This window comes from Cervus canadensis, chromosome 27 (assembly GCF_019320065.1).
Source record: "Cervus canadensis isolate Bull #8, Minnesota chromosome 27, ASM1932006v1, whole genome shotgun sequence".
Taxonomy (NCBI): Eukaryota; Metazoa; Chordata; class Mammalia; order Artiodactyla; family Cervidae; genus Cervus; species Cervus canadensis.
Window position 1 is genome coordinate 38,345,340 of NC_057412.1, and position 22,415 is coordinate 38,367,754.

The 22,415-nt window shown below is 44.4% G+C and overlaps 2 protein-coding genes across 9 annotated transcripts in view; one reads left to right on the forward strand and one right to left on the reverse strand.

Annotated features, from left to right (window-relative positions):
- The window catches only part of CRYBG3 (crystallin beta-gamma domain containing 3), a 123,473-nt gene extending 105,639 nt beyond the window's left edge, over positions 1-17,834 (forward strand). The window contains exons 18-22 of the mRNA XM_043448664.1: positions 4,907-5,046; positions 7,936-8,059; positions 13,193-13,351; positions 15,203-15,362; positions 16,137-17,834. Of these exons, the coding sequence (XP_043304599.1) occupies positions 4,907-5,046; positions 7,936-8,059; positions 13,193-13,351; positions 15,203-15,362; positions 16,137-16,225 (672 nt within the window). The 3' untranslated portion in view covers positions 16,226-17,834. The remainder of the gene's footprint in view (positions 1-4,906; positions 5,047-7,935; positions 8,060-13,192; positions 13,352-15,202; positions 15,363-16,136) is intronic.
- The window catches only part of RIOX2 (ribosomal oxygenase 2), a 32,381-nt gene continuing 27,719 nt past the window's right edge, over positions 17,754-22,415 (reverse strand). For 4 of the 8 annotated variants that reach the window (XM_043448671.1, XM_043448667.1, XM_043448668.1 and 1 more), the window contains 4 exons: positions 21,930-22,101; positions 20,225-20,313; positions 18,886-18,972; positions 17,754-18,231 (listed from right to left, as the gene is read on the reverse strand). In XM_043448671.1, coding sequence (XP_043304606.1) covers positions 18,073-18,231; positions 18,886-18,972; positions 20,225-20,313; positions 21,930-22,101 — 507 coding nt within the window. In that variant the 3' untranslated portion in view covers positions 17,754-18,072. Of the gene's footprint in view, positions 18,232-18,885; positions 18,973-20,224; positions 20,314-20,551; positions 20,720-21,929; positions 22,102-22,415 lie in introns of those variants that run through there. The other 4 variants (XM_043448672.1, XM_043448669.1, XM_043448666.1 and 1 more) reach the window with 2 other exon arrangements.

Sequence of the window (22,415 nt, forward strand, 5' to 3'; positions counted from 1 at the left end):
GGGCATGACTTTAAACTTAGAAACAATAGATGTTCTCAGAGGAAAAGTTTGACAAATAGGACCACATGATGATATCCTGTTGTTGTTATGGAAAAGAGGGACGTTTGTCCATGTTGGTTAGTCATGTTTCATGCTTGGCTCATGCTGTTGGTTTGTGTTCTTCACCCATTTATGTATTGGGTCTCTTAGAGGATCCTTACTAAGTTAAGTAAACTGATACATATACCCTCCTCTGTCATTTTCTGCAATTATTTTCCCAATCTCCCTGCTTCATCATTCTTAAAACAATTTTTGAGATCCCCTCCATCAAATTTTCCACTGTTCGTTGTTGTTCAGTTGCTAAGTTGTGTCTGATTCTCTGCAACCTTATGGATGCATGCATGCCAGGGTCCCCTGTCCTTCACTATCTCCCCGAGTTTGCTCAGATTCATCTCCAGAGTCAGTGATGCTATCTAACCATCTCATCCTCTGTTGCCCCCTTCTCCTTTTGCCTTCAATCTTTCCCAGCATCAGGGTCTTTTCCAGTAAGTCTGCTCTTGGCATCATTGCACTGTTATCTTAAGGCAAATTTCTAGGTATAGAATTCCTGGATTGCCTTTGAACTGGAGAGTGAATTTGATGCTGTTTGAATGATAATGACAGCCTTTTAAAAACGTTTTTGTGGACATTCCCTAAAAGGAAGACAACAAATGTAAATATGCAGGACCTATTTTCTTAAAATATCACTTTTAGCATTTAAATTATATCCTCACATAAGCGATGCTTCTAATGTAAGGGTCTGTTGCTCTCGCCACAGCAAACTCTTTACTTAAGGAGAGTGTTGAGTCCACCAAGCTCCTTGCCTGTCTGCCCTTCCTTACTGATTAGTAACTCAACAAGTAGAGGGAAGTGGAAATGCTTTTTTATGAGCTTGAGGGCGAAGACGTTGGGAATGAAGCAGCAATGAAGTCAGGGTCTTATCTGTGGATTTTGATTGTCCATTTGATTTCGGTCACCAGTTTTAGTGACTAACTTAGTGCCCGCTATTGGCTGCATTTCTAACCTGCTATTCTGGACTCTCCTGTAAGGACATTTCTTCTATAAATTGTTGAGATGCTTCCAATGTCTATTTTGCAGATAGCAGAGGAGAAGCCTGATCACGTGTGCAGTCACTGAGAAACTCAGTGACTGGAGATGAATATCCATTCCTGACCCAGTTTATGTTGTTCACTGAAGGGAAAAATCAGTGCTTCCTGGGCAGCTTTTTCACACTTAGCTTACTGTCTCACTGCACACGGTGATGCTTGCCTTCTTTTCAAAGCATATTCAAACCCCTGCATCTGTACTGTCCAATACCATAGTAGTAACCACATGTAGTTTCTTAGTTAAATAAAACAGATTCAGTCCTTTGGTCACAGGAGCCACGTTTCCGATGCGCAGTGGCCACAGGTGGCTGGAAGCTGCCACACGGAGGAGGTCGGTATGCCGCGTAACTGTCACTGCAGAAAGCTCTGCTGGACGACGCGGCACACCTTCCGTGATGCTCGGGCACCCTTTGCCACGTGACATACAGAAAAAATTATTTACATCTTTGTGCTTCTGTTTAGTCATTCAGTCTTGACCAATTTTAAAAAGCTGGAAATTTCTCAGCATCCTTCATCTTTCCTTATATTTCAGAGGCAGCCTAGTTCATCCTTTTCAAAGTGATCCTTTCCCTCATAGGGTGATTCCAGTCCAAGGTTCTGAACGGGGGGGTTGGACCTCACCTCCTCCCCTGGAACCCACCCCTGTAGCCTTGCCTTATCCAGATTCTTCCTGTTGATGCTGCCGCCTTCCCCCATACCTGCAGTTGCCACAGAGGCCACGGCCCCGGTCCCTCCTTCTCTTTCTAAATGTAGCCCGTATGCCTCATCTCCGGTCTCCCCTACTTATTCCTGGGCCCTGACAGCCTGGATCCCACCCCTCACCTCTGGCGGATGGCTCGCTAAGCTCCCACGTTGGTTATCATCTGCCCCGATTGCTGAACCCAGGCTGCCTCGTCACAGTCACCCTCTTCCTGCGCATCAGGGAAGGGTTTGATACCGAGCCCAGCCCCTCCTCCTGATTTTCCTTCCCCTTGACTTCTGCGACACGTGCTCTTCTGGCTCCTCTCCGGGTTCTTTACCCTGCCACCGCCCAGGCCCGCCTCTCGTCAGCTCCGCGGGCGTCGTGTGTCAGCGCGGCTCTGTTCCCCTCTGTCTCCATGCCCTTTCCTGTAGCTGACTCCAGCTATCACTCAGGTCTGGGAGCTCCCAGATGATCATGCCTGCATCCGATGCTCTCCCTGACCTCCAGGTCAGAGGGCACGTGTTTACTGGGCACTGTGGGCTTACCCTGCCTCTGTCTCAACAGTAAAACCTCTGGTTCTCAGGAAGACTTCTTAGCTGCTGGGCGTGTTTGCCCTCCAGAGTTTCTCATATATGACAAATTGCAGTTGACCTTTTAAAAAATGTTACTTATTTTGGTTGCACCGGGGGCTTCACTGCTGCGCACAGGCTTTCTCTAGTGGTGGTGCCCAGGATTCTCGTTGCGGCAGCTTCTCTTGTTGCAGAGTTCAGATTCTAGAGTGCAGACTCGGTTGTTGTGGCGAAAAGGCTTGGTTACTCCACAGCAAGTGGGATCTTCCTGGACCAGGGATTGAACCTGTGTCCCCTACACTGGCAGGCAGGTTCTTATCCACTGTGCCACTGGGGAAGTCCAGGAGTTGACTCCTGAACAATACAGGGGTTAAGGGTGCTGACTCTCCACACAGTTAAAAGTGGCATATGACTTCACTGTTGGCCCCTCCATCTCTATGTTTCCACATCCAAAGATTCAGACAACCTCAGGTCGTGTAGTACATATTTATTGCAAAAAACCCTCGTATAAGTGGACCCATGCAGTTCCAGCCCTCGTGGTTCAAGGGTTGAGCATGCCCCCAGCCACGCTCTCACATGTTTCTCTCTCTCTCATTCATCTGTTTCTCTTACCCTTTTATCACTGTGGTAGTTTTTCTGGCCACCCCTTCTTCACCAATCCTGACCTTCCACACCTCCCTCCTGCTTATAGGTCAGCCTCTTTTTCTTTGTTCTAGAAGATTCTTCCTATGTCCTGATACTTACACTCTATTTTCTTCACTCATTTTGTTGCCAGATAAGTTTCCTGAAATCAATTTAAAGAAAAATACATGTAAACTACATTTCTGTGCAAGCATATGCATAGTAATTACCAATTTAAATTTCAAATAAATATTTCTGTAGTTCAAAAATCGAAAAGGACCAAAGGCCTGCAGTGAAGAACTTTACTCCCACTCCTCCATTTATCTTCTTAGACCCTAGTTTCTTGACACATTAGCCGTGGAGGTGCTTTATACTTGATATTTTTAAGAAAAATTTTCATGTCTGTAAAGCACGTATTATACATCTGTGTACGTAAATTTTCCCTTCTGCACACAAACTGTAGCATAAAAAGTCTGCTCTTCTGCATTACTCTTCACTTTGTATTTGCTGCTCATGAACGTATCTCAGAGATCTTTAGTAACAATCTCCTCACTCTTTTGTACAGTTGGATAGAATTCCTTCATGAATGCAGCAGACATAACCCATGCCCTCATGATGGGCTTTTAAGTCATTCTCCATCTTTGCTATTCCTAACGTGGCTGCCAGGAATAACACTTTCGTAAGCCATTTCGGTCTTATGCAGGTACAGTGAGAGTCTGTTGCTGGACTGTTCATTTACTGTTGTCCGAACAGCCCGTTCCTGCCTATTGTATTACTTCTCATGTACCAGCTTACAGTTGGCTCAGCCCATTCCTCCTCCTCTGCCCACACGTCTTCCAGGACTCCCAGCTGGCGGTAAATCAGCCGGCTCCGTCAGGGTCAAGGAGAAGCAGGCAGCTAATACACAGTGGCAGACAGCGGATGCACTTGGCGCTGTTTCCTGCCGGACTCTGTCTTTTGGCTACATCGGTTTCCTTGCTGTGTCGCTACCATAGCTCATGCATTTCTGTTCCCTTTGTACAGAGCATCTTCCCTCTGTTCTCCTTAGGTCTCTGCACGTCACTGGCATCTTTTGAGACTGAACTCACTCACCACCATGTTTGTGAAGCCTCCCTGATTCCTACAACCTTCTGCTTTTTAGAATTTGGGCTTCCACTGGGTATTTTCATAGGGCGTATCTTTTCCTTCCCTGGATTACTTTACGATGTCTGTGCAGTTCTCCTGGTGTCGTTACTAGTTAGTAATGCCTCAGATATAGGGATGTTGACTTGTTTTGATTTCTCATCCCACAAAAGTCTCCTAGCATGGTTATCTTGTGTAGACAAATGAATGAAAAAGAGCAAAAACTGATTCTGTTCTTGTCTGACATGAGGGGTTGGGGGAATAAGTACTTTTTATGTTGAAATCACTCCCACCCCTGTGCACTATGGCTTTTTGGTGTTATTATTGTTAAATTAAAAATACCTTCTCCTCCCTCCTAGGAATACTTTTAAGAGCCTGGAGCCATGAAGTCGTACATCCTCAGTGATTACTCCTGTGACCTCCTGGGAAGTGGGGGTGCTGTTCCGTTCTGTGTTTATTCTGTGATCAGCTAAAAGTACTGGCAGGACCAAAAACATGGTCTGTTTTATACCACAATCAGACCTTAATATGTGACTGGAAAAGGTCTCTCTTTTTATTGTGAGATTGACTGCTTTTTCTAAAATTTCAATTTACAAAAGAATTGAATAAGCATTATTAATGGAATCTAGTCTCACCACTGCAGCTTTGACAATGACATCATTAGCAGGTGCAGCCATCACCTATGTGCATTTGAGAAGTAGGGCATCCAGGACACCCTGCATTGTGACCGGGATGTCACCGAGGTCTGGCCACCCTCTGGTGATGCTTTCTCTTTTCTCTGCTTTTAGGTTTTTGAAGAACCCTTCCTTAGCCTTTTTGCTCTGGAACACTGTGAGGGGAGAGAGTTACACCTAGAAGAGGCTGTGAACTCTGTTCTGAACAAGGACCTGCATTTCTACACCCAGTCCGTGTGGGTGAAAAGTGGACTGTGAGTATGGGGCTAGGGCCTGGCCCGCTTCAGTCATGGGGCAGGTCAGCGCTGCTCAGGGGCTTTCTATCTTTCTATTCCCCACTGCCTCTCTTACTTGGTGTGATGGCACGCTCACTTCTTTTCTGTCTCCATGTAATAACAGTAGTTTCTCTCAAATAAGACTGTGGACTGTGTCCAGTATGTAGTAGCAGGCAGTGGTCTTGGGGAGGGACTGCCATGCGTTCAGAGCATGGGTCCTAGAGTGGGTGGACCAGACGACTGTCACAATTTGAGCCCTCTTTCCTTTTAGAAGGAACCTAATTAAATCAGTGACCTTGACTAGGTGAGAGACCATTACCTGCTTAAGACAACCGACTAAAACTAATAGGGCTTTTTAGTGTTTTGATTTGATGTCTTGTTTATGCTAGAGCTGTTTTGTTCTCGGGCACTTATTTTCACGCTCGGTGTCCTGGCTGACCCAGCCCGCCTACCAGTGTCGCTGCTTATGCAGGATGCTGGGCAGGGTGGGGGCAGGTCATGTGGAGCCGGCACTTATACAGTCTGGCAAGATGACTCTAAGAAAAGAAATGAAAAACGATGGGTACATAAATTAGGCATGAGCTTGCATATTTATTCAGGACAGAAATGGTAAGTGGCCTGAAAGTGAGGGGCCTTGAAGTTGAAGCTCTCACGCTTCCTAAAAAATCTTCATCTCAGGCCATTTCTGAGAGTGGCTGTCAGCCTAGCCTGCCCCTCCCCACATCTTTGGTGTTTTGGTACCAAAAGTCATCCAACAGAACACACATTGCTCTCCATAATTAATATAAGGATGCCGTTTGTGTGTCTTATGACTTTGAAATTGTGTGACAATCAACTCTCCTTGTTAAACTGAGGATAATGAAAGAGAAAGCCGAGACTATAAACTGATTTGAAAACGAAGTTTAACAGTTATAATTAGTTTCTGTATCATTCACGTGTACAGCAGTTTAAATTTTCTTCTGCAAGGTATTTCACACAGTTTGGTGTTTATTAAACATAAATTGGTTTATTATTCTCTTTAAGCATAAAAATCCCTATTGTATTCCAGTACGTTACTGACTGGAACTCTGAACTGAATTCTACATCCCTGTCATGTAGGACTTGCACCGCATTTTTATACATTTCTTTTCTTTACATTTCTAAGTGGAACTTCTCATTACTTGCTCACGGCTAGAAATTCCTCATGAACATTTTTCACTCTTTTGTAGAAAACTGGTGCCATTTTACTTTAACATTCTTATTTCTTCTCTTCAGTTTATTATGTACTTCCCCTTATGGTTCTGGATTCTTTGTGAGAGAATCAGTACACGGGATGGGAAGAGGGAAGGCTGTCTGAAGGTTTTCCTAGGCTACAAATGGCTCCCAGAATACTACTTCATACACAACCAGCTGCCCTCAGTGAGAGGTTTTGTTTTGTCCTGTTTAATCCTCATATTATCCCACATCTCTGATCTGTGGTGGTAATGGGGGCAAGCTTCAATGCTTTTCAGTCGTGAAATTCATTAGATTAATATATAAGGAGGTCGAGTTGACTAGAACCTTATCTCGGTTTTATAATTGAGCCTTCCCTGCCTGTCTAAAGAGTCTGCAGACCTGGAGAGGCAGCCCAGCCTCCGCATGGCCATACCGTCCTCACGGTGCACCAGTCTGGTGGTGTAGGCTGTGTTAGCAGGAAGGGGTGCAGGGAAGATCGTCTGTCACGCTCGTCCATGCATAATTTGGCCAAGCCTGATCTCGGTTGTGGAGAGCTGTGGCTTTGTCTGAACAAGCCACCTCATCTTCACATGGCCTTTCTGAAAGCACCGTGTGCCCTGACCTGGGGTCCTGCTGAGAATTGCAGTTTCTCTTGGCGGTCCCAGCTTATTTTCCATAACTGTGTCCAGCTGGATAACCACCTCAGGCCGGGCTCGGCAAACCTCTACAGTAGGGGGCCAGGTGGTCTTCTCCGTTTGTTGGCCGGCCTGCCCCTATCACCTAACGCCATGGTGCAGAAGCCACCGAGGCCAGTGCGGAAAGGAATGGGCGTGACCGTGTGCGGTGGAGTAGGTCTCCAGGCTCCAGACTGACTCTGCAAAGCCCTGGACACTGCCCAGTTGGAAGGCCCTGGGGTCCTGAGAAGTATTTGCAAAAGGAGCCACTCTGAAGAGTTCAGACGGGATTTCTGTGGACAATTTTAAGTAGTCACGGGAGGCGTTGCGGGAGGAGGTGTGTCTGCAGAGGTTGCTAGAGCCGCGCAGAGAGGCTCTGAAGGACGTGGGACAGCAAGCCCAAGAGCGGGAGAGGAAGCCGGTATTTTTTAACTGGGTAATGAGGGAGGGATTATCGTCTATGTCTGAATCTTAGAATGTTAGGGGGGAAAACCTGGTATTATCCAAATCACACAGAATTCTGGAGCTGGAGGGAACTTTTGTTTGAAAGGAAGACAACCAGGTTCCTGCTGATCTTCTGAGCCACAGTCCAGTGCGCTTTCTCCTCATCCTCCTTGGTTTTTCCACTCAAATACACATTTTATGTGTTTTTATGTGTATTTCTGGGACTCCCCTGGCGGTCCAGTGGCCAGGACTCCGCACTCCCAATACAGGGGGTCCGGGTCCAGTCCCTGCTCAGGGAACTGCATCCCACGGCTGCAACTGAGCGTTGCGTGCCCCAACTGAAGATCCCGCATGCCGCAACTAAGACCGGGCGCTGCCAAATAAAATCAGTAAATGGAAATAAACATGAAAATACACAACATGTTTTCTCTGAATAATAGTCTACAAACCTAGAAGTTGTAACGAATGAACCCTATGTGGTATATAGTAAGAGGCATTTTTGATAAGAGATTGCTTTGTTTTAAGCATCCCATTTGTTTTTCCTGTTCTCATATAGGTGGATAGCTTATGAAGGACCCAATTTCTTAGGAAGACAAATCCTACTCGAGCCTAATGAGATCCCAAATTGGAGAGCATTCAGTGGATGGAAAACCATTGGTTCCCTCCGTCCTGTGAAGCAGGTACAGAGAAAAGAACCGTATGATCTAATAATATAGCTCAATTTCCTAGTAGAAATGTCATAAACCACAGCATCTGAACGGTGGACCATTTAATTTAGTTTGCCATTTATGTTACAAGAGGATCCCATTAGGATGGGGATCATAAAACTAAATCATAAAATTGTACCTAAGGTCAGTGTTGGGTTTTAGCTTTGAGTCTTAAAGTCTGATGACCTTGTTGTCTTTTCATGGGGAAATAAGTATCCTAAGCTCCGTAGCAAACAATGAAAACAAAATGAACTCTGAGTGTGCACTAGTTTCACCTCCTAAGTATTTGGCTCCCCCCAGCCCCGCTTATGTAATACTCAGGATGGATCCTGGCGATTTAATGAACATAGTGTTTATTGTACACCTACTGCTTGTCAGCCTTTTATGCAGAAACTTCCCAGTGTTCTCTGGGTTCAGTCTCATCTCTTCAGCACGGCCTGTGTGATCCGGCTCCCCCTGGCTTCTCCAGCCTTGTCTGTCTCCCCCTCACACACAGGCTCCGTGCCACGCACCAGCACAGAGTGCCTTCCCACACTTACGGCCTCTGTCTAGAAGTTTCTCCCTTCATTCCTTGCCTGGCTAGTTCTTTGTCCTCCTTTAAGTTCATCTGAAGTGTCAGGCCCTCCAGGAGGTCTCTCTGAATCTAAATTACATCCTTAAAGACCTGGTTCTGTTTCTACAAGACGCTGCCTGAGGTGTATAATGATGTGTTTGTTAGAGTGGACACTTTCTAGCTCTACAACAAGCCCCATGAAGGGCTTCTCACTCTGCACTTCTGCCTGGCACAATGTCTGGAGCATTCTAGGCACTCAGGGACTATTTTTTCAGTGAAGGAATGAATGTATAAATGGGTAAGTTGAATGTTTGATAGTATGCAAAAAATAATTACAGAAGATATATAAGGGTAGACATGATTTAGGCCTTACCGGAGCTTACATTTTCGTTGGGTAAAACACGCCCAACTCAAAGCAGTCATATAAAATGCAAAATGGAGAAGGGACCAAGGTAGCGGACTAGAAAGACCCTGAGCCCACCTCCTCTCACAGGCACACCTAAGTCACAACTGTCTGCAGAACAACCATGAATGAAAAAGAGGGACCCACCAGAAAAGATCCTCTACCACTAAAGATATAAAAAAAGGAGGCACTAGGAGGAGGAGGGACAGATTTGCAATATAATCAGATCACATCTCCTGGGTGGGTGACCCAACAATTGGAGAATAGTTCTCCCAAAGGGGAGAGAGTCTGAGCCCCGCATTGGGCACCCTAGCCTGGGGGCGCTGCACTGGGAAGAGGATCCCCCATAGCGTTTGGGCAGAAGAACTGAAGAGACATTTTTCCAAAAAGGAAATGCAGATGGCCAACAGGCACATAAAAATGTGCTCAGCGTCACTAGTCATCAGAGAAATACAAATTAAAACCACTATGGGATATCACCTCCCACCTGTCAGAATGCTGTTTATCAAAAAGAATGCAAAAGAGAAATGTTTTTTTTTTTGACGAACATATGAATGGATAAAGACACACACGTGTGTGTGTACACATGAGCATGCACATATGTGCATGCCACGCTCATTCCCACCACTGTAGTTCTGTTGGTTCAAATCCTAGCTCTGCTACTCAGAAGCAGTGTGACTTTGAGTGAATCGCTGCACTTCTTGGCATCTCAGATTTGTCACTGGTGAAACAGTGATCCCATTGCTTACCCCTCAGTATCATCGTGAGGATTAAATCATCGTGAGAACTGACGCAACATCTGGCTCATGTTGCTGCGGTGAGACCTTTATTTTGAAAGGTTTTCATTCCCAGTGTCCTTGGAGAGGACCAGAGATGCCCGGCTGAGGGATGCTAAGCATCAGTGCACTTCCCTGGCAGTGTGTGGTACGGATCTCCCTGCATCACATCTTGGTTATTCCTCAGTCCTGTCACACAAGATGATGGGGAACCGCCCTGAAAAGCCGTGGGGAAAAAGCACGGCAGAAGTGGGATTTCAGTTTAGCTTATATATTTGTAGTAACACTTAATCCCAACTCTGGAAGCCAAGTTGGATGCTGAGAATATTTCCCTCACTTTTGAAAGGGGGTCCCTTGCCAGGAAGGGTCATCCCTGGCTGTTATTCAAGATAGCTAGAACAGTAGCCTCTGATTCTACATAGAAGTTTTTTTTTTTTTTTAATATTAACATTGTTACTCTCCTTGAATTATGCATTAGGAAATTATTCCTAGTTAAACATTTAATTTCAAAATAATACTTTAATATTTTCCCTTTGTTTATTTAGGCCACAGCTTTGAAAACCAGCAGAGGAACTCTAGGTACCTATAACAGTATTATGAGTTTTCCGTCCACTCACTCACCAAGCCCGACCCTGCTTAGCTGACATGGTCAGACAAGATCAGGCGCGTTCAGGGTGGTTTGGCCATAGATGGATGTATATGGGTCATAGTTCCTTTTTTTGGTAAGCCTCTTGGCACTGCTTTGGCTCATATTGTTGTTTAGAAATTCAGGAATCATCAAAATGTGATCCTCTGAGGTTGGAAATTAGGACTTCAGTAAGGCACTTACAATGCATATCGGTGCTTTAACATATAATCATAGAGAAGTCAGACTACAAGTGCATAATAAGGGTGATTATTACCTTACTTGAGCTAATTGATTAAAAACTGTGATGTTTGGTCCTAACATAAGTGGAACTGTCCTTTGTGAAGATCATACCTGTTTTCTTACATGTACAAGGTAAGGAAACTGTTGTAAAGATGTAGTGAAGCCTCCAGAATTAATAACTGTGGGAGACTTATAGAACTATGATTCATAGACTTACGAATTACAGGAATTTAAACACCTTACTGTTGCACTGTGAATATGGAAATAGTGGTTTGAAACAGTTAAAACACTCTACCAAGTAAGAGATCTTTTTCATCTGCTTTACATTACCAGATTTAGAAAACTGTCCTTTTATTTGCTTATTTAAGTGCCCAGAAAACTAAGATCATGGCATCTGGTCCCAGCACTTCATGGGAAATAGATGGGGAGACAGTGGAAACAGTGTCAGACTTTATTTTTGGGGGCTTCAAAATCACTGCAGATGGTGATTGCAGCCATGAAATTAAAAGATGCTTACTCCTTGGAAGGAAAGTTATGACCAATCTAGACAGCATATTAAAAAGCAGAGACATTACTTTGCCAACAAAGGTCTGTCAAGGCTATGGTTTCTCCAGTGGTCATGTATGGATGTGAGAGTGGACTGTGAAGAAAGCTGAGTGCCGAAGAATTGATGCTTTTGAACTGTGGTGTTGGAGAAGACTCTTGAGAGTCCCTTGGACTGCAAGGAGATCCAACCAGTCCATCCTAAAGGAGATCATTCCTGGGTGTTCATTGGAAGGACTGATGTTGAAGCTGAAACTCCAGTACTTTGGCCACCTCATGTGAAGAGTTGACTCATTGGAAAAGACCCTAATGCTGGGAGGGATTGGGGGGGCAGGAGGAGAAGGGGACGACAGAGGATGAGATGGCTGGATGGCATCACTGACTCGATGGGCAAGAGTTTGAGTAAACTCCAGGAGTTGGTGATGGACAGGGAGGCCTGGCGTGCTGCGATTCATGGGGTCGCAAAGAGTCGGACACGACTGAGCAATTGAACTGAACTGAAGTGCCCAGAATGTTTATATCCATAGGAAGGCTAAACATAACACCAATTTACCAAACCTCAGCGGGCCTCACATTGATCGATCTTAAACGTCAAAATAGAATATTCATTGGTGGGCTTACCATAATGCCCTGTCGCACTTCCCTAGCTCTTTCTTTCTTTCTCAGCTTGAAAAGTACTTCTTTATTCAGTAACAGATTATGTGTTACTGGTATCTGACGAGGTTCTAAGTGGGATGCCAACATCTGATCCAAGGCAGGGATATTGAGTGTCCTGTATCACATTAAGACTGGAGGCCTAAGTCCTGGGGCTGAGAGAATAGTTTCTGGGGTGCTTCAGTCACGTGCTTCATTCTTTTATCCTCCTATTCCCCTGCCAACTTTGGACTTGGTCTCTTATTCCCCATGTCTCAGAGTAATGAGTGTATCTCTGCACAGGCCTTAGAGCATCAGGGTGAATAGGGAGGGTTTTGGTACAGGCAAACCTGGTTTTTCCATATCTGTGTTACCCTTATTTGTAAGAAAGCAGGTCAGAATTATACTTTCTTTTCTGTTTTCCCTGTGGTGTTTCCCTGTGGTTTTAATTTTTGGCCATACCCTGCAACATGCAGGATCTTAGTTGCCCAACCAGGGATCAAACCCGTGCCCCCTGCAGTGGAACTGTGGAGTCTTAACCACTGGACCACCAGGGAAGTCTCTTGTATTCTCTTAAAGGGTTGTTCTGGTCATTGATTCTGATAAGCATTTAGGACTAAGTCTCAATAAACAGTAACTGTGATCCTTAGAGGCAAGTCCTAGACTTAGTATCTTATTTGAAAACTTCCTGTATATTCCAGGCCCAAGAGATGAAATTCTTTGTTACCCAATTTTTGAGTAGCTACACAGCGACCACCTATATGCAAGGCCTCTTTCCTTGAAATATCAAGGTCAATTTCAACAAAGTATAAATAGAAACAAAAAAATTACCAGAGGGCCCTCAGCCACCTGGGTTTTTCACAACCTCCCACAGCAGTCATTTGGCACTTAATCATAGCACAAGCCAATGTGTCTTATTATTGTACCTTGCCTGCTCGATTGTTATTCAACCCATGGAGGCAGTACCTTGCCCTTATTCTTACTCCCCCAGCCTTCCCCAGACCCGCAAGGACATAGTAGTTACTGCATGAACCTCATTAAGTCCCTAATTCTGCACCCCGCCCCCCACCCGCCCTTGTCATAGCGGAATGTGAGTGAATGAAACTATTACCTTTCACCTTCCCAAGAGTGTATTTCAGAAAAGACAATAGAGACTGTACGATTTAAGGTATGTGCTCAGTGGTGTAAGGACTTTTTAGTGGAAAATTTGAAACGGATATAAATAAGCTAAATTCTGTTTCTACATGTTTCCTTCAAGTTTCCCTTGGAAAGGGCTGATTTCCAGATTCAAAAGGTATTTTTCTAACTGGCTCTGCCCCTCCTGCCACAGCCCGCAGTGTACATCAGAATAAGGAACCGAGCCCAGAATGGGTACCTAACAGTCACCGGAAACGTGGCCGACACCAGGGCGACCTCTGTGTGCATCTCTCCCTACAGCGGGAAGAATACTCAGATCTGGCACTACTGCCGAGGGCTCTTTAAATCCAAGGTAACCAGCCCCACCGATCCATCATCCATCGTATAGCCTGCTTGTTGATCTTTGGCCTTTTAGAAAACAGGATCTTCCCAAATCAAATGGCATGATGCAATTAATGCAACTTCCTATGAATAGTTTGCTGCATGATTATAAAAACATTGACATATATTACTGAAGCACTGAGGTGAAATGGACTTATAAACTAAACTTTCTCTAGCAAAAAATTCTGTTTTAAAGTAAAAAGACTAATACATACTAAATGGTTTTTTTAAAACTAGTGATAAAAGTCATCGCAGCCAAATGGATGGTGTGCTTTTCTGCGACGTTTCTTATGCTCTGTGGCCCAGATCAAATGAGCTGTCTTTGTGATTCCAAACACGTTGAATTGAACCTTTCTCATCTTCAAAACGGGCTCCCCTGGTAGCCCAGCTGGTAAAGAATCTGCCTGCAGTGCAGGAGACGTAGGTTCGATCCTTGGGTTGGGAAAATCCCCGGGAGGAGGGCATGGCAACCCACTCCAGTGTTCTTGCCTGGAGAATCCCCATGGACAGAGGAGCCTGGCAGGCTACAGTCCATGGGTTACAAAGAGCTGGACATGACTGAGCAATTAAGCACATCTTCGAAACAGACAATGAAGGTAGAAGAAAGCTGCTGCTTTTGGAGGAAGTTTAGAAAATAGAATTCAGGTTTCTTTGTTTTTCTGTACCCGTTCTATTATGTTTAATGGTATGGGGAATAAGACACCAGTTTTATTATATCACCAGTGGGCTAGCGACTTCTTTCTTATGCTTCAACAGAGATGAAAAGCACTTAAATGTAATTATTGTCTGGGTATCCAGCACATCACCCAATGTTTTTATAAGAAAAACAAGCTCGACCTTATATATTTAAGCTAACACAGACTCTTGCCTGGAGTTTAATTCTAATTCAGCAAATCTTTATTTAACCATCTGTTGTCAGATCTGGATGTTCTTTTAAAAACAAATACCTCAGGCGTCCCTGGTGGCTCCATCCAGTCCACCTGCAATGCAAAAGTGAAAGTGAAAGTCGCTCAGTCGTATCCAACTCTTTGCAACCCCATGGACTATGCATATAGAGGCCAGGGAATTCTCCAGGCCAGAATACTGGAGTGGGTAGCCTTTCCCTTCTCCAGGGGATCTTCCCAACCCAGGAATCAAACCTGGGTCTCCATCATTGCAGGTAGATTCTTCACCAGCTGAGCCACGAGGAAAGCCCAAGAATGCTGCAGTGGGTAGCCTATCCCTTCTCCAGGGGATCTCCCACCCCAGGAATCGAACCAGGGTCTCCTGCATTGCAGGCCGATTCTTTACCAACTGAGCTATGAGGGAAGCAATGCAGAAGACCCTGGTTTGATTCCTGGGTCAGGAAGATCCCCTGGAGAAAATGGCAACCCATTCCAGTATTCTTGGCTGGGAAATCCCATGGACAGAGGATCCTAGTGGGCTACAGACAGGTGGGATCACAAGAGTTGGACACGACTTAGTGACTGAACCACCACCATACCGAGACTTACATGATTTCTAAAATGATATGTGCTTTTCTGACACTCATCTGTACCATGGAAAATTATGATTCCTTTCATCCACAGCAGTTTGAGATTCAAGGGATCCCAGGAAAAAAAAAAAAAAGTACCTCTAGTTCAGTAGGTTCATTTCCATACTATTGCCTCCCCTCAGCCATAACAACTGAAAAAGTGGACTGAGATTATAATTTTAGATTTGGTTTTAGATCTTGTTTTCTTTTTAGACGGGCTTGTCTGATTTACTCACATGAAAGAAAAAGGACTCCGTCCAGCTGCTTTGAGCACATGCAGTACTGCCGATGTATTTCTTGACCTTTCAGGCCAGTGACACGTGTCTGGACGTCATCGGTGGTCGAGACACACCTGGAGCTAAAGTCGCCCTCTGGACAGAACACGGGCAGTTCAGGCAGAAGTGGAGACTGAACAGAAACGGGACCATCAGCTCCTACCTCAGTGATCAGCTGGTCCTTGATGTTAAAGGTAGGCCTATGACCAAAGCCAGTGTGTTGTGTCCTTGGATATTCACTTTGAATTCCAAACCTCCACCTCCTCCTGGGTGAAAGAAGTCCTTATGTATAAGGGAAATATTAAGTCATTTTTAATTATACTTGAAAAAGCTGATATGCCATTTTAACAAACAACAAGCAAAACAATTAGCTATAGGTGGATCAAAAGCCTAAGGACCAAGCCTATGATGGTGTTTATCAGTACAGTGGTAAAATTTTCATTTGCTACGTGATCTTTGAGAACATTTCGAAATTTGAAGCATCACCAACCGTAACATGTCATCCGGCCCCTAAAGAAACATCTCTGACTTTCTGTTCTGAATTGTGTGGTTCTTAAAATTTATAGTGGGTATCATTTAAACTCACTTTTGAACTCAACAAGGTCAGGGCCAATATTATTCAGCACTGGTTAGTCATCGCCACTCTTGGTGTAGAAACGAACATGCAGTGTGACAGAGGAGGACAGTGCTCAGAGCACTGTGTGCCTAAGAATCCCATTGCTGGGCACATCACTCATACATCTCTATGTTATACTGCTTAGCTTTTCAGTCACTCCTGTGAGGTCCGGTTTGAGGTGAACGGCTACACCTGTTTAACCTCAGTTTCCCACTTCAGACCATCGCTTTTATAAAGACACATGAATTTACCCCACCAGCACGTGGGCTGAACAAAAGTCTTCTGACAGTTGTGAAATTGTTAAGCACCTGTGTGAACAAATTAATCTTTCCTTTTGGAATTGCTATTTTAGGAGGAAATTATTATGACAAAACTCACGTAATTGTAAACCAGCCCCTGGAGGGAGAAGAAACACAGAAATGGGACATTGAAATATTGTGAGAGAGTCCGCAGGGTCCCTGGAGCGCATGGAGGCAGGAGGGCCCTCAGGCCCCGTGGAGAGGGCCTGCCCGTCCCAGGCCCTGGGGCCGCCGGGCGGAGCGGACTTCTCCCCCAACCGTGAAGACGGTTGCTCTTCACCATGAAGAGCTCAAAATCATCTTGCCAGCTATTCAGCGTTCCTGTGAAGAACGCGTTATGATCTCTGTGGAAGGTTCTACTCCCGCTTGATCTCCAGCTTCGGTGAGCAGGTTTTTTGAAGTCTGTTTTCTCTCCTTTCTACCAAACACAAATCCTATTCCCGATAGTCACAGGACACTGCTGACGCTATCACCCTGTATTAGTTATTAACAGCTAAGTGTGTGGCTGAGTGCCAGGCACAGGGAAGCGAAGTCCTACAGGTCAAGTCATGCTTGTAAGAAGATGAATACTTTTTTCGCAATATCTGAAAACATATTTAATAAACCTTACTATTAAGCTACTGTATTAGATACACATTAAAAGTTCTCTCTTGAAGCTTTTATATGAAGTACCATAAGTATTCACACTTGTAACTCACCCCAGGAAGGGACCTCAGCAGGTACCGGAGTGTTTACTGTTGCCTGATCCTTTAAACTAAAAATGCACAAATAGCCTGTGGCTGCCCTTTCTCTCTCGGATGACAACACTAACCAGGGGTCACTCCTATCCTGGTGCTGACCTCGCCTGATCTACCCTCAAGTGTTTATAAGGAAGGACTCTCACCTACGTATAATAAATTTCCCTTTGCCTAAAGTAAAGGGAAATTTTAAGTTAAAACCAAGTAGTATTTCAGCCTTGACTACCATCTTCCTTTACAAAATGTGACAAGAAACTCAGTTTTTTACTTCCATTTTAAATAGCTTTCATTCAAGCAAAATCAGGTAGGATGTTGTCTTGGACTTAAGTCTCAAGTAAGCATTACCACCATCACTATAGAATTCTCAAGCATTTTTCCCTCCTAAGTTGGTTTTAAATTTACACTGAGATAACTGTTTTCTTCATCCCCAACTTTTGCCAGTAAAGCTGAAAAAAAAGTCTGCTCTATTTTTCTATAGAAAGATTAAATTTTCCAGTGATATTTTTAAAAATATCAATCTATATGCACTTTAGAATGTAAAGTAACAGCGAGCTGTTTAAACTCAAAGACCCACTATTTTGACTATTTTATATAGAGACTTGGTCTTTCCATGTAAATATTATTGGGGATTTTTCTTCCTTCAATCTCAGGCTCTTTCATAATCTTTCAAACAACACCTGTAAAACTCCCTTGCCCATAGATGTGAGTGCCTCTTATTAAATGTGGCAGTATTATTTAATGAAATTTGTTTTAGGGTAACTTTATTTTAATGGCGGGGGTGGGGGGGGCTTGTGTATACACAGAGGTATGGTATGTATATTTTCACTGTAAAAAACCAAGTTAAAAAATTTTCTTCATGTTAATTGTTTAAAATTTTTCTAGAGCCAGTGAGGCTCTTTAAAGAAGTTATTTCTTCCAAAGAACACCAGGTAATGACAGTTAAATTTAAATGATACCTTTATTGGAGCTGTGCCTTTTCTACCACACTGGATTAAATAAACTTGTCGAAATATGGCTTTTGTCACTTTCTGGGACATTGAGTAGTTTTCTCTTCTTCCATGTACATCTGTTAGCACATATGGCCAACTGATGACCTGTAAGAGGTAGATCTCATTTTATTAACCACACAGGTAAGGAAAGGTACAGTCATCGTGTCCTTGGCTCAAAGCGACAGGAGTCCCAGCACACAAATCTCTGCAGAATCAAGTGTCTAGTGTTTTACACACACATGTCACTATTAAAGCAGCAAAGGCTAGACTACTTGGATTAAACATTCTGTCCAGAGGGATAAGACCAGGTTTTGCTTTTCCTCATCTGTAGTCAGCTTCAGGTCCTTGACAGAAATAGCTGGACTGTTCCAAAGCTGCTTTAGTGCATCCACATGTGATAGAGGAAAGCGAAGTCCATGAGGCTGAAAAAAGACGAGCCAGTCATTTAAGTGCCGTTTCCGTACTTCTCAATGCGTCATTACTGAGACCCTTCATAAGAATGAAACTTGTTACAGGTAAGCTATTTACAAAAACTACAAACTATAATTAGATAACTTATAAAAGGCAATGACTCCCTTGTGAAAACTCAGACTTCATGAAAGGCCTGTTAGTCACTTGGGGCCTCCCTGGCAGCCCAGTGGTTAAGACTCCACCTTCTAATGCAGGGGCCACAGGTTGGATCCTTGGTCAGGGAACTAAGATACTATAAGCCGTCGGGTGTGGCCCAAATTTTTTTTACAAAGTTGCAGAGAAACAGCCCCTACTCGCCAAATCAAAATACATTAGAATAAAAAGTCTTAAAAGAAATATTAGTCATTTGAAATGCTGCTTATTTGTTACTTTACACCTCCCCTGCAAGGCCACAGGTCCCATGCGAGTGTCTTTTAAAGTGGGTAGGTGTTTATATATTACAGAAATGTCTGCCTTAACTATCCCTGTGAAGGGCTGTCAATTTGTGAAATGTTAAGTCCACACTGCAGTCACAGAAAAGCCCATTACCCATACATCAGAGGTAACAGAGTCCTCCCACCAAGCACCAACCACAGCAAAGACGTGCATTTTGGGCTGGAACAAACCTCTGTTTCCTCATTTCCCATCATGTGTGTCTCTCTCCTGTTCTTTAAGGAATGATAGACATAAACCATCTTCTCTCGAGTTTCATCCTTCAAAAAAACAAAAAAAAGCTGTCAACAACAAAATACTGCCCACTGGGATGCTAGGAGGCTTTTCCAGTAATATAGGGCAATACCAAGAAAAATCTCAATGCCTCAGTGCTTAAGTGAAATTTATTGAATACTAAAGAATCTTCCTGGCAAAAAGTTGAGATGTAAACATGTAGATACATAAATACAATGTATAATGAATTTTTTTTTATAGTTCTCATAGATTACTATCTGTATGTAGCAAATAAGCACTTGTAAGTCATTTTTTCAAAAGATAACAGCTCCTTCAGAAACTTTAATGAAAAAACCATTTCTATTTCAACTTACCAATGAAACATTCAAGTTTCTTCATTTAACCATACCTGCACTCTTTGTGCATCAGAAAAAATTTAATATTCCTAGGTATACATAAATTTTCAATTTATGAACACCACAGAGTAAATATTAATTCTAAATATCAGCCATGTGATCTACAAAAACCTTCCTTCCACTTATCGTAGGCTTCCCCTCCCTCTGTATCCGCCCTACAGAGAAGTTTACTGTCTCTTCCAGCACCTTGGGTCATTCCTTATCACTTCTTAGATGAGGATCAAACACTGACCTAAAATATAGAATAAATGCCTCAAACTAACTGATTATCAAAATAACTAGCTTTTTTTTTTTTTCCTTTTAAATGAGGCTGTGGGAATATATAATCTCAAGGTTTCCATATATGTTATATATTAAGTTTTCACAGGGTTTGGCCCTGATGGCTAGAACAGTCTGGTTATGGAGACATCTAGGTGCCCCTGACTCCCAACCTCACCAGTCATTCACGGGCCCCTCCCAAGAAAGCTGAGCAGGAGGACCAGGGTGAAGCCAGCAGGCGTGGGAGAACTCCCAAGGGCTTTAGGGCTGTGAGGGGCACTTTCATAAAGGCAGAAGTCCCACCCCAGAGCAAGACCAGAAACCTATACTGAGAATTTGGCAAAGGCAACCTAGCCCTAATTAGGAGGCAGAGACCAGACATTAATCACTAGGGGAAGAAGCACAGTTCTGTGGGGCTAAGGACAAACCCTCAAATGCCCAACAGGCAGGAAACTTTGGAACCAGAGCAGTGAGATCTGGGTATAATCTGATCTAGAGCGATGGGACCCAACTGTGAGGAGGAAGATTCCCAGAGGAGGCGGGCAGGGCCACCTGTCAGCCTGATAACCTGAGGCCTGCGACGGAAACGCCTTGAGTGGAACCCTCTTCCCTTCTGGATACTCACGGATGGGTCCTGATCGGGTCCTACGGTGAGGACCACGTGGTCTCTAAACTGCAGCCTCACTGTGCTGTCCAACCCCGGGAACTGTCCACCTAGGAAACCCAGAGAGAAAGCAGGCTCAAACTTGTTTGCAGGAGCAACTGTTTGGGGAAATTAGTTAATGTGCAGGTGAATCCAAACATGGGGCATCTGCTCCAACTCAGACGTTCACAGTGATGTTAAAAATACCGCTTACATCCCAGTGGACCACATTCTTACACTGAAGACAGATGTCAATCAGATAAGTAACAACAGACGTTTGTAAGTTCATCAAAGGGCCATCACCGGTACCTGGGGAGCGCACACTATCACAGCACAGACTGGGCCACCCCGCCTTCTGCACGGAGCGCTCTCACGGCTCCAGTTTCTATCCCTGGCCGCCTCCACATGTGGACTCTGAAAGGACTTCCTGAGCTCCAAGTGCACCAGCCCTCCAGTGACCACGGCGAATTATTCAGTCTAGGGAGGTCAAGCGCTATGTCATTAAAAAAAAAAGCCACCTAATAAAGTGCACAGAAACAACTCTCTTTCCTAGATTGGATTTAACTTAATAAAAAACCAGCCACTACAGACAGACCAGCCTGACAGGGTGATCTGGTTGGAGACAGAGTTGAGGGAACTTAATATTGGCAGTAAGGGCTAAGACAAGGGAAACTTCAGATGAAATATCCTGGGACATAAGCTGATACTCAGAACTGAACTGTTCTGCTAAAGATTAAACTATGTGCTGGGAAAATTGCTGTTTTGAGTAGATGCATCAAAAACATTCTAACCTCCTCCCCACCTCAGACTACAATAAAAATGTACATAGAATGAATGTTAGAAGGGACCTTGTAGATTATGTGTCTCGCTGGTCCTCCATGGGCGATGGATAAGGCTTTTAGAAAACTTGAGTGACCACACGTGCCCCTCTCCTGGCTGGCCTGAGGACCTGCTGCTTTACCAGTGGTCACTCCATCCTCACTTCACTCCTCCTGCTACCAACCACAACTAGGATTTACAGGAGACCCAATCCGAGAATCTCTGTTTCCCAACAGCATCCAACCCAGAGCAAAGCCCGACTTCCTGAACCCTCCTGAAATCACCTAACTCAAACCCAAATCCTAGAAATCCTTTCCTGCTCTCCTTTTACTGAGATGTCTGCAGTCCCCAGCAGCGTGCTATCTCCCCTGTTACAAGTCAATAAACCCAGCTCTGATCGACTATAGGAGCATGGTGCAGTCTGTGCCCCAGAACACTGGTATCACCATCCGCCCAGAAGTCTATCCACATCATCTGTAACTTAAACCTGTCACAAGTAGTCACCTGGGACTTGAGGAAGGTCTGTGATGAGCCTGTGAATTCTTATAGTTCACCTGCTGATGGCAACGTTTTACCCATCCCTGAGCTAATTTCCAACAAGATTATTGCAGTGTTCAAGTTCTTGAAACTTCCTGCAGATGATGAATTGCAGAGCGGCCATAAATACATACTCCTCACCCCAAACCACAGGGTTCTCATTCCCCATCAAGCAGTGTGTCCTGTCCAACCTCAACACACTTAAGGACAGGCTCACGTTCACCCTGAAATGCTTCATACGTCCCGCCAACTCAAAGAAGTGCACGCCCAGAAAAGCATCAAAATACCCCACATTAGCCCCTGACCCCCTAGAAGAGCCGGCAAGCTCCACCTGGTGTCACAAGCTCTGCTCCGTCCCCCGTACAGTAAGGTGGGAGTCTGTTCACGGCAAAATCCTTCTTCATGTCTGCTGAAGGCAGTTCTTTGGTGCCCTCCAGCCGATCTGCAAGCATCCTCAGAAAGCCACTTAATCTTCTTGTTGCAACAGCTGTGGTTTCCACCTGCTGGAAACACAAAAGTGCGTCCTGGCCCAGACTCCAGCCACCTTCCTGCCCAGGCCCCGTCTCCAGAGGGGTGCAGTGGGCACCACCAACCCAGGACAGACACGGATCCATGCCACTCCCTTAAGGACAGCATCCCTTTATGTCCTCTTAACCACTGTTCCTCTGTAGCTGCCTACCGTTTGCAAAAAAAAAAAAAAAGATCAATTTTTAGCATTTTGCCTAGAAAGAGGGCTCCCTGGGAATATGGTGCAGTCTTGGCCTTGCCTTTTGAAGAAAAAAATCACTGTCTGAAGTGACCGCTTCAGACCATGAAG